General features: G+C 37.6%; 1 protein-coding gene across 4 annotated transcripts in view; it reads right to left on the reverse strand.

The window, feature by feature from the left end:
* Window positions 1-11,840, reverse strand: part of kidins220b (kinase D-interacting substrate 220b) — a 27,838-nt gene extending 15,998 nt beyond the window's left edge. For all 4 annotated transcript variants that reach the window (XM_016529231.1, XM_016529230.1, XM_016529229.1 and 1 more), the window contains exons 1-18: window positions 11,668-11,840; window positions 9,572-9,725; window positions 9,381-9,479; window positions 8,774-8,872; window positions 8,540-8,638; window positions 8,312-8,413; window positions 7,884-7,982; window positions 7,047-7,244; window positions 6,830-6,928; window positions 4,859-4,957; window positions 4,677-4,775; window positions 4,408-4,585; window positions 3,887-4,051; window positions 3,509-3,688; window positions 3,177-3,342; window positions 1,977-2,128; window positions 1,584-1,873; window positions 1,350-1,490 (exon numbers count right to left, since the gene is read on the reverse strand). In XM_016529231.1, the coding sequence (XP_016384717.1) occupies window positions 1,350-1,490; window positions 1,584-1,873; window positions 1,977-2,128; window positions 3,177-3,342; window positions 3,509-3,688; window positions 3,887-4,051; window positions 4,408-4,585; window positions 4,677-4,775; window positions 4,859-4,957; window positions 6,830-6,928; window positions 7,047-7,244; window positions 7,884-7,982; window positions 8,312-8,413; window positions 8,540-8,638; window positions 8,774-8,872; window positions 9,381-9,479; window positions 9,572-9,703 (2,397 nt within the window). In that variant the 5' untranslated portion in view covers window positions 9,704-9,725; window positions 11,668-11,840. The remainder of the gene's footprint in view (window positions 1-1,349; window positions 1,491-1,583; window positions 1,874-1,976; window positions 2,129-3,176; window positions 3,343-3,508; window positions 3,689-3,886; window positions 4,052-4,407; window positions 4,586-4,676; window positions 4,776-4,858; window positions 4,958-6,829; window positions 6,929-7,046; window positions 7,245-7,883; window positions 7,983-8,311; window positions 8,414-8,539; window positions 8,639-8,773; window positions 8,873-9,380; window positions 9,480-9,571; window positions 9,726-11,667) is intronic.
* Window positions 11,841-12,305: the final 465 nt, after the last annotated feature.

The raw sequence follows: 12,305 nt of genomic DNA on the forward strand, positions 1-12,305 counted from the left end.
GAACGTCTGTTCTTCCGCAACAGACAACAAAACTTTTTGGTTGTTAAAAAAAAGGTGCGCTCGTTCAAAACAGTTGCGTTCGATCCTTCGCTGGCTGTGCTGATTTAAATCTAGCGGTTCTGTTGTGTTTTTGTGTCGCAAGTTCAGTGACGCAGGTAGTGACGATTCTCTCCGGCCAATCCGTGATCAGCAGAGTTTACACGTCACGTTTTGGTAACGGTACGGTTCACTTGGAACCCCAACTAAGGTGGTACTAAAAAAAGTACCAGGTACCAGATACTGTACCCAGTGGAAAACCCCCCAAAAGTGAACCGTACCGAGCCGTACCATGCAGTGGAAAAGTGCCATAAATTAGCTCCTACTTCAGAGTAGGGTCTAAAACAGCTCTATAGGAACTACCAGTGACATATGTGTACGCTGATTGGACAAACGCATAAGAAACACCGGCTACCCGGCATTTTTAAAAAGCTGTGTAAGAAAATTTACTCCACAAACATGGAAAACAGCGATAATAACAGCATTTAGCTACCTGTTATCTGCAGTTTTGTGGGGGGGTTTTTCAGCCTCGATGATAACACTGCAAGTTGTTATAGGAGAGTTAGCCAGATTTTTGTGCATTTACATTCCATCTCCATTATCACGAAACCCACGACACACATCAGAAACTGCTCCGATCACGGCATCCTCCATTCACCAGCTGTTTATATTTGCAAATGCCACGAATAAAGATGTCCCTGTCGGTGCCGGTACGAATGCTCCAGGAAAACGGCCCAAGGGAGAAATTGGTTCTCTAGGAACTACCTTGCTGGCAAGTTTCTAGAACTACGTGGTGCAAAAAGCTCCTAGTGGGGACCAACTGAAGGTGAACTATCCCTTTAAGGTTTTAAGAGATTTCATGACAATTCAAAAGGGAGACTTGTCCAGAAATAGATGGATGATATTTTCAGGCATGATATTTTAGTGTTATTTCAGTATTATTTATATACTATTACAGAAGCTACTAATGTTTTGAATGACCTTTTATTTGTATATTTTCAGTTGACAATATAATTGTAGTTATTTTGTTATGTACCATATTCATCTTTTTTATTTTTAATAATTCCTATTCAGTCTTCATTTATTTATATTTAAATTATTTTCTTTTATGATTTTAATAAATTTAGTACTTCAAAGATAATTTGCTAGAAATGTTGCTTTGTCAACTAACAGTTTTTTTTTTTTTTTTTTTTTTCTCCATCTAATAATGATATTTTATTTTATTGGAGCTTTATTTAAATTAATGACAATGATATTTAGTTGTTTTAGTTAGCATTAAAAGCATTGGTGTGCTCACAACTGCTGGTGCTCACCGTGTCAAGCATCTGTAGCACTTTATCCTGTTCACAGGAGTCCAGGCCATCAATGATGACAACTAGACGTGTCTGGTTCTGGGTGAAGCCATCGATAGATTTGGCCATCTTAGCCATGAGCTCCACTTCATTCTTCAAGACCTGTGAAAAAAAGTTGACTATCTGTGACGCTCTGTGACTTGTGTGTGACTATGTAGCTCTTTGTATAAGTTACTCAGAAGCCTGGAAACGAACCTTCATAAAGCCCTCACTCTTCAGCTTGTGCATCTTGTTGGCAGCACTGTGCAGCCTCTTCCTCTGGGAATTCAGCACTGAGTCTGTCACTTGCCACCAGGTGCGACAATTAAGCAACAGCGCCAAACCAACAACACTAGCCATGGAAACCAGCACTGCGTTCACTGTCTGGTTTTGCCCATCCACCTTGAAGACCGCCAACAAGGCCATTCCCATGATCAAGCAGCCCAGGATGAAGAGGAAGATAACAAAGGATGGGATGCAACATGTTTTCTTCCACTTCTTTTTTCCTGAGGGTAGACATGGTCACAACAATAAATGTAATGTAGCAAATATAGGCTATGTTTACTAACGTAGTCCCTGAAGAATCAAGAATGGTTAAGTTGCCTTTACCTTGAGTGTCCTCAGTTTTAAAGACTCTGAAAAGTCTGGTGGCCAAAAAGCCAAACTCCCTCTCACAAGCATCCGAGAGAGTAGCGATCATTTCGGCCATGGACGTCTCCCCACCCACACTGGATAACCTGTTATAGTCTGTGAACAGAAACCTGAAAGAAAAAAAAAATGATATCAGTTTTTGCTTAACAAAGAGTAATATTCAAACCAGGCCTAATTTTTTTTTGCTGTCTTCTGCTAAAATATTAAAAAACTAGCCACTATAAAAAACTGAAAATGTAATCAATATACATCAAAAACATAAAGGTATGTATATATGTACACATACACACATTAATAGTACAATACCATTCAAAAGTAGATTTTTTTTATGTTTTTGAGATGAGTCTCACCAAAGCTGCATTTATTTGATCAAAAATACAGTAAAAACAGTATCATCATGAAATATTATTACAATTTAGAACAACTGTTTTCTATTATAATATATTTTAAAATGCTATTTATTCCTGTGATGGCAAAGCTGAATTTTCAGCCGCCATTACTCAAGATGCCAATGTCACATGATCCTTCAAAAATCATTCTAATATGCTGATTTGGTGCTCAAGAAATATTTCTTTATTACTCTATATTCTCCATTATTATCACTGATGAAAACAATTGTGCTGCTTTATATTTTTGTGGAAATTGTGATGCACTTTTTTCAGGATTCTCTGATGACACAAAGTTCAAAAGAATAGCATTTATTTGAAATGAAAATATTTTGTAACATTATGAATGTCTTTGAACTTAATGAATTCTTGCTGTATCTAATATATACTTATTAAAGGGGTCATATGATGCTGCTAAAAAGAACATTATTTTGTGTACAATAATAGTTGCTTTTATTAATATATTTTTATTATTATATTAGCTAATAATAACAATACATAAACTGTAAAACTATACATAATAGAGTTTTAAGTCTAATATTACAGTTGGAAAAACCTTACAGACAGCACTGATACTACTGCACTATGCTGCCCTCACACTTTAGTGTCTTAATGTTGCTTTGACTATTGGCTACTAAGTCAACACCACATCAACAGCCTGGTGCTTTTGAGAATAAAATGACAAATGAGAAAATGACAAAACCACATCTATCATTTAGGACAGGACCTCATCTTAATGGCTTAATGGTTTATGTAGAGGATAGGTAATTACCTAACAGGCAGTGCACGGATGGTCTGTTCCGGCAGCTCTGGTGGGTTGACGAACATGAGTTTGAGCAGAAGCTCCAGGTATCCGATGTGTCGAGCCAGACGGGTGCTAATGACCCACGCCCAGTTCCAGCTCTCACCCTCACGCCTGCTCCCAAAGTACACAACCACTGTGTAGAGATGGAGAGTTGCTCATATGCATTCACTATACTTTCAAGGGATACTGATTGAGTTTAGCTTGATAACTCCTAACTCAATTATGACCAAAAGTATGGATTTTTATCATGAATACAGAACTTAGTCTGGGACAATAAATAACCGGTCTGTTTTTCTTACCAAAGAATACATAAAGCAGTGCCAGAATGCTGAGAGATATGGCAACAGCCAGCTTGGGATCCACGGTGAAGCCGAGCACTAACGTGACAGAGCCGCACAGCAGGAGCGATAATAACACAACCAGCCAGGAAAACTGGAACAAAGGCTCCACCTGCTGACCTGCAAATGTCTTCATCTCATCTGAGAAAGAAATATGAAGATTCATCCACCAATAAATATACACCAGATGCAGCGAATTGAGCTCGATTAAACATTTCAAGCTCAGAAATAGCTAAAAAGCTAGGTAGGTACGTGCTGTACATGAGTAAACTGTGCTTTAAAATATCCTTTTCAGGTCACTTTCCTAGTTTAAGCCGAGCGACTCTAAATAATGCTCACCCTCTAGTTTCTTGAGCAGGAAGGACTTGCCGCTGCCCCACTGGGCATACAGACCCACACAGATGGGCGGCTGCATGGTGGGCTCACTCAGGATGTCTGCCAAAGCACTGCTGTACAGGTCATAGCCCAGCATGTCCCCATCTGACTCTGTGGGGGACAGATGTCCTAAAGGGGACAACACAGAGAGGGGCAAAAATACACACAGGTCATTCATAACCTACAGAAAATGCGGTATAATTTAGTGCTGAAATGCAACTACAGCAATTCAAAGCATATGCTTACTTAAAAAAAAATGTTAGGTTCTGAACTATAAAGAGCAAGACTCTGGTTTTTGTAGATCAATAAGACATGCATTTGCAGAGATATAACTATTTTCATATGTAAGAATCGAAATCAGAACTGAATCAAGAGCTTGTGAATCAGAACCTAATTAAATCAGGAAATCTTTATCAATATCCAGCCCTAATAACGAGTATTAATCAATAGTTAAACTCATGATGGAGATCTAGTCTTAGACTTACGGGCTCCAAAAATCTGGGTGAGGATGCTCTTCTGGTGGCTGCAGTCGATGTTATAGGGTGTCTCTCCAGCTTTGTTGGGCCGGTAGAGGAGGCGGCCATCTTTAGGGTTACGGAGAAGGAACTCAGCCAGCCTGCGGCTCCGTCCACGAATGGCGATATGAAGAGGGGTGTCCCCTTTCTGCAGTCAAAGAGAGCAGATATTTAAATTGCGGTATAGTCTCATCATGTGAATGCGAATAATGTGCCTGAAACTGTGACGGAAGTTTTACCTTGTCGACTGCAGACACTTTGGCTCCTTTGTCCAGCAGCAGCTCCACTATTTCTATGTTCCTCATCTTGGTGGCTTTGATTAGTGGAGTCTCGGAATCCTACATATACAGACAAATTCAGACTCAAGACTGGCTCAAAACAGTGAAACCATCACTTTGACACAAGTCTTGCTGTTCTTTACCTTAGTGGTGGTCTCTGTGTCAGGATTGCACTGCAGTATGTCTCTAACCATCGTTGCATTGCCTTTCTCTATGGCCCAATAGAGAGCGGTCTTATTTTCCTGCAACAAACAAATTTCCCATAACTCTTATACACTTGCAGTTTAAAGTAGGACTGCACAATTAATCATTTTAATTGTGATTATGATTTTTGCTTCTCTCAATATAGACCCTCAAAACACAACAAACATTAACATAATTTGTAATTACTGAAATCAATGTTAGGTAGGTAAAATAAACCCAGTGTATGAGTTGAAGTTCTTGATTTGTGCTTACGTGAAAGTGCAATAATTCTGATGAAATGTAAAAAAAGACTGTGAGTAACAGGGCTCGACAATAAGGACTGCCCAATGGCCCGGGGCCAGCGTGAAAGACGTTCGGGACAGTAGACGGATTTGTCACTTGCCCGATCGGGCCACTGCAGCGTCGTCACGACTTATCATTTGCATGTGTTTTTAAGACTTGTTAATTTAAAAATTAAAGCGAATAAAAAGCATTTGGGCGCGAAAGACAACTACATTCAGTACTCGCGTGCTGTGTTCTGTGTGAACAGGGCGCGCACAGACAGCCGTGTGAGCCGCCTGAATGGGCAAATACATACAAAAGTATGTCAAAATACCCACCCTGACAGGTAACTTTGTAGCTTTAACAATGATTAATCTATATAGAATTTATACACTGGAGTATGTTACAGATGCACTCATGTACCGGACATTTTTTGTTTTATTTCAGACTATCTTCTGTTCCGTGCTTGCACACAAACTGCACTGCAATCATTTTCCCAATGGCCATTTGTGTGGAAATATTACATTATTATACTTAGTCTGTAAACGGGTGTTAACAGAGGCCAGAGATGCTGAAAACGGACACAAAGAGGAGAAAATACTGTAGCAGGCAGAACAAGATCACTGTTCATGATGCGCAAAATATAGGAAGAAAATCCTAATATTTAATTTTATATGAATGTGTTTCTGAGGGGAACGGAACTGACTGTTTTCAGAAATGGCGTTTTCTTTTAATTTTGTCTCCGTATGATGCATTAAATTAGTGTTAATGGTTAATACGCGCAGCGCTGCTGTGTTTACAGCTGTAACCAAGGAAACGCTGTATCACTGTACCATAAGCGCTGTCTGCTGTCAGAGACTGAATCTGCGTCTCATTCAGCCCACCTGCTGTTTCGGTTTCGTGCAGATGTTTTATGTCGCATAATTTCACAAAGCTAAAGTCAGGTTATTCTGTTTTTGCTTCAGATTTTGAAATTATACAGTCTAATATAAATCAAACATTGCACTTTTTTTCCAATTCATGATTAAAATGCAGTGGTTGCCTCTCATTTCAAATGGCTATGAAAAATCAAGTTGCAACACAGAGTGAAGAATATGCAAATGTTATTTTATATGTGATTTTTCAATTTCTGTACCTGAACATCTACAAACATAAAAACCTAAAGCATCATTTCATTTCTATTTTTGTGCTATAAGCCTATATTTAATTGTGCTATTACTTTTAATTTGTTCATTTGTTCTTATTTACTGGCTGTCACTTGTCTTTAATGTTTAAACTTTATATTTATGTTTATTTTTAACTAGTGATTTTTGCTGTGGTATCGAAATTGAAATAGAGAATTACAAAATTTAATTGGTATCTAAAATATTGGTGTCATATAAGCTTATTTATTAGAATACAAGATAACAGATCAAAAACAATGATAACAGCAACTATTTTATTTTTTGTGGCAGGGCCAGTGAAAATGTTGGCAGGGCAAGTAAAAGTTTGAACCACAGGACCGACTGGGCCAGTAGAAAAAAACCTTAGTGTTGATCCCTGGAGTAATAACTATATTTTATAAATAATAATGTGATTATCAGTTTAACCATCATTATGAAACCCTAGTTTAAAGTTTCTTCACATATATGATATAACAGGCATGTTACCTGGCCTCTAATGTCGATGTCTGCATACTTATGCAGTAGCGCCCTCACAATCTCAACATGCCCACCTCTCACAGCTCCAATCAGCACAGTGTCTCCACTCTACAGGTTTAAAACACAACATACAATGAGAATACATAATATCACAGGTCATTTTTATCCAGTATATCAGTTTTATCATTTGTGTTTGTTTACAGGTTTGTTGCAAGGTTCAACCCACCCTATCTGGGATGTTGACATATGTTCCGGCATCAAGCAGGTCCTGCACAATCTCAGTGTAGCCCTCTTTAGCTGCGATCATCAGAGCTGTGTTTCCGTCCTTATCAGTCATGTTTACATTTGGGTTCCTCTTCAGAAGCTCTTTAACCACCTCTGTATATCCCCCCTTCACAGCCACGATCAGTGCCGTCATGGAGTTCTGAGTGGTTGAGATTAACAAAATAAGGCCGACAGACCCTTGGGATTCCAATGTAATGCTACTAAATCAGTGGTTCTCAAACAGGGCCCACTATGAGGCCTCAGCCAACTTTCAAGGGGACAACAAGATGACTTAAAGCAATTTAAAATCAATGTTAAAACAGCTAAAAATCTAAATATGTCTTACAAACTTTGGATAAAAGCGTCTGCTAAATGACTAAATGTTAATGTACATATAAGGCTTATTAGAATGATAATAAATAAAAATGGTATATAAAATAAGTTTCAGCTTACACCTTTTTCAGTTAATATGTAAAGTTATGTGTATTTATTATGGAAATTTGTGTATGAGTACCGAAATACTTCTTGAGGATGATGATTATATAACATTTAAAAAGTGTGATTTCTAGATCTGTAAAAGTCACACAAATTAATCAAATCTTAGTTGTTTTTTTAAAGAATTTTTTTTTTTTTTAGTTATGCCAAGCTCTGGAATATTTTATCGGGTAGGAATCATGGGTAAAAAATACTGATAAATCCTGGTAAATAACAATCTGGGACTTCGAAAATTGTTGAAGAAATTGGGGTGCCTTAAAGTCAAAAAGATTGAGAACCACTATGCTATGTAATGAGCACATACCGCCCCCTCCTGGTCAACATCGGCTCCGTTCTCCAACAGGTGCATCACACAGTCGTAGTGACCCTTTCTAGCAGCCCAGATCAGTGGGGTGGTGCCGTACTAAAAGTATAAAATGACACATTTTAAAGTTAAACAAGTCTTTACCTTTAATATATCTCACAGTAAAATCATTAAAATAATATTTCCTGCTCATTACAAATTAAAATCAATCAACAGCAACTGTGGCATGCTGTTGATTACCAGAGAAAATAATGTTGACTTTGGTTTGTAGAAACAGAACTAAATAAAATGTAAATAAAAAAATCGCTCACAATAGAAATGCAACGATTGCTCATCAAATGATTGACCCTTTCCATTGTAAGAACATTATTATTAATTTATTATTAATAATTATTTAATCACAGTGAGGAAGAATTGCTTTAGCTGACCTTATCAGAGCAGTTGACTTTAGCTCCATGCTCCAGCAAGAGTTTCACAATCTCTGCATGGCCTCTACCGGCTGCCCAGATAATGGGGTAGACGCTGTATTGCTGTGCATGACATGTGAAATGCATGACAAATTTTGGTCAATGATTGCATTTATTAAACTGGCATTATTTGGATTCATTATTGATTTAATATGATTTGTATGTGCTTATACCATATGCAAGTTTTACCTGTCCAGTGGTGTTTGGGTTTGCCCCAACCTCAAGCAGGACCGTGGCCACCTCAACTCTACCTTTATATGAAGCCCAAGTAAGGGCAGTCCAACCCCCCTGCATGACACAAAGCCACCTCACTAAGTTTTGATCATTACATAAGAATGTGTTTATTTTCCAAATGTGATTATTGTACAAAATAAAACGCACATATTGCTTTTGATGCAAACTTTTGCTATTAGATTTTCTCACCATGTCTCTGTGCTCAATGTAAGCACTGTTTTCCAGCAGCTCTTTCACCACCTCCACATGCCCCTCCTTAGCTGCAGAGATCAGAGCGGACCAGCAGTCCTATCAGGGAAAAGCACAAAGACGGGTCGCTATGGAAACCATTGAACCACTGGCTAATGTCACCATGGGAACAGTGATGGAGTGTGCAGGAGCTGTACTTGAAAGAAAAGCCCTACAGCACAATTATAATGGACAACACACCTTATACAGGTTTTAAATATATGGCAAAAGTATTGACCAGGAATACAGAAGAGGTTTTACTGGGATTCAAATTCAGATTTTTAATTATTAAAAAATCTCATTTTGAATAATAATTTATAATTTAAGTTATAACAATAATTTTTGGGGGAAAAAGAAATGCTTTATGTATGTGTGTCCGTATTTTCTTATAACAACATTGTAATAAGCTGCTGATAATAGCCATCAAAAAATTATATCAAGCATCATTGAGAATGTCTGCTCCACTTTTGGTTGGTAAATGTTATGTGAATATCTGCAGTGATTAAACAGAAACAAGAGTGACTACATGCCAACTCTTTTTGTAAATCTAAAGTGGGTATTTTCTCACCACATCATCCAAGTTGACATTTGCTCCTCTTCTGATGAGCTCTTGAACAATCTCAAGACTGCCCTGCTCTGAGGCCAACATGAGAGGAGTCTGTCCATTCTGTCAAACACACAATGAGAAAGAGCGAGCTTTGATATTTCTAAATGTTAACTGATCGTCTTAAATTACGTTTGACTTTTTTTAGAACTTACATCGCTTCGACCATCCACCTCTTTGAACTTGTCAAGATGGGCTTTGACAGCAGCCAGATTCTCTTCTTCCACATAGCTGAAGAGGTTCTGGATGGCCAGAGTGGTCATCTTGATGGAGGTTGTGGTGTCCATGATTGCCACTCACTGGGACACCCTGAACAGAGATATATGTAGTCATTTTCAAAACACAGATTATGAACAGAGATGGTCTAAGCTAATCTGAATACTGCAGTAGGTTGTTGGAGGATAAAGATGTGAAATAAGCAACTGAAATGAAATTCTTTGAGATTAGAGACGTTAAATTGCTGAGTTAGCCTGACTGAGTGACAGGTGATATCAGAGCATTTGCTTCAGTGCAGGCCAAGAATAGCAATGGACTTTAAATGTCAGGAGAAAGGAGGTTGGCACAGATAAGCATAACACAGAGATAACAGTTCATTTTCTCCAAACACCTCCACAGACACACTCTAATAGGTTTCCCTACAGTTAATTAGTGCAAATATTCAGCTTAAATATCTATCAAAAAGACAATTTCATACCTAACACTCTTTCGATTTTCCCCCATCAATGCATTTATTTATTTGTCTATTTCTATTGCCATACCAGCATCTATAGCTATTATCATGGAAACATCAATGTATTAAAAGAAAACATAGGCTACAACATACAATAGTAATGAAAAACAACCAATATAACAAACATTATATAAGATTTTTCATTTGAATATCTGTCATTTATCATTTAACACTTCATTAAAAAATGTAAAATTATTCCTGGTGAAACAGTAAATAAATAAATAGACAGAATAATAGATATATAGAATGACAGGAGGATAAATAAAATATAAACACTACGACACGCAACACCCTATACCACCCTGTGTGGCAAAAATCCAACCACAAATCAATCCAAATAAATTTTTAATATTAATATTTTACAGCATTTGATGCTTATTTAATATGCGCCGGCATGTGACCCTCAATTTAACCTTCAATACAGACTAAAAGAATGTCTGTACAGAATGTTCAATACAGACAATACATTAAAAAAAAGAAAAAAAAACAGACAGGCACTCAACAAACAACTGGACAACAACAAAGAGAATATGGCAGCTCACTCAGGAATCCAAGCAGCTCTTTAAGCTCTATCTGTGAAACATGACACCGAAGTTATTCTTATAAACCACTATGTGACACCATATATATCCAGCACACTCAGTGTCACACTGTCCTCTGCTTTTGTGTGAATGCCTTTAGATTGCTGGCTGTGACTGCTGTCTGTCAGTCTGCTCTGGAATGGCATCATGCATTATTTATGGCGACCAAGAGTGGTTCACGCCTAGAGTCTACAGCAAGATGCTGAGATGACTGACAGCCCTACAATTACAATGGTGAGAAGTGCTCTATATTATATGGATATTTATAAAGACTGGTGAGAAGCACACTATATTACATAAAACAATAAAAAATAACTAGGCTAAGCATTATATATTATGTTTTGCTATATTTTTACATAAAAATATAACAAAATATAACAAAACAATAAATATAGTAATATTGTGCATGCATGTATGATGTGCTTCTCTCCATGACAGACAGACAGACAGACAGATAGATAGATAGATAGATAGATGAAAATATGGCTAAAAATAACTATATAATGTCAAATAAATGGAACCTGTGTGAGTAAGAGCACAACAAAACCACAGCACATTATCTGCCCGGTAATAAAGTGCTTGTTAATCCTGATATATTTCACTGTCTAAACATTATTGTAATTTGATATTAAAGAATGTATTTCTAGAAATAAACAGGGCGGGCAGTGCCTCGTCAACATGTCTGCATGTTGATGCACTTACTCACTATGAGAGACCATCCAATTAATCGCCATCAAAACAACCCTGAACAGATTAACCGTATCTTAGTACATTTACATAACAAACTACATCTTATTCGCTGTGAATGTTCAATTCTGCTTAATTCTACAGCTTGATGCTCGTTACTGTCCTTTAGGAGGCTATGAACTGTCAATCATACGCGGCATCAACCGACAAACGCGATTTAAACCCTACATCTGCCTTCTGTTACGAGACGTACCTCACAGAAAAGAAACGTTGTAATGCTCTGCTGTCTGAAGGTCCGTTTAGAGGGGCGTATTTCTCTCTAGTTTTGCGGTCTACGGCGCTTCTTTCTTCCTATTCACCATCTTCAACAGCCATTTTGACGAAGCAGAGCGCAGTGCTCCTAGTGTTTAAGGCAGCTTCTTCCTGGCGAGTCCCTGACAACACACGGCGTGACGTCACGCCTTACTCAGCTCAGCACGTGAATACATGTGATAGTTGACAGTATATATGGGAAGTGATACTATATTACACAGCAATTGTAGTCTTTTTTATTTTAGATATTTAATCTTGTGTATTTAATCCTGTAGTTGCCTTTCCTAGGGCAACAGAACAGTCTATGAATGTTTCTTCAACTAGCATACTGAATTATATGGAAACTTCGCCCTGTGGCCTTTTTGAAAATAAAATTAATTAAATAAATAAATAAACAGGCTACTTTTCACACTTTCACTAGTTTCAAAAGTGAACCAAACGCATGTTACTTCCACAAGATCACAAGTTATGTGGTGTTTGAAATCATTCTGTGATGGATGTATTGCTATGTGTACCATAAATACACACTTTGGCTTGTTTTGTCATAGTTTGACCAAAAATAAATAAATAGATTTTATT

This window comes from Sinocyclocheilus rhinocerous, unplaced genomic scaffold (assembly GCF_001515625.1).
Source record: "Sinocyclocheilus rhinocerous isolate Xijiao unplaced genomic scaffold, SAMN03320098_v1.1 scaffold271, whole genome shotgun sequence".
In the NCBI taxonomy this organism is placed as follows: domain Eukaryota; kingdom Metazoa; phylum Chordata; class Actinopteri; order Cypriniformes; family Cyprinidae; genus Sinocyclocheilus; species Sinocyclocheilus rhinocerous.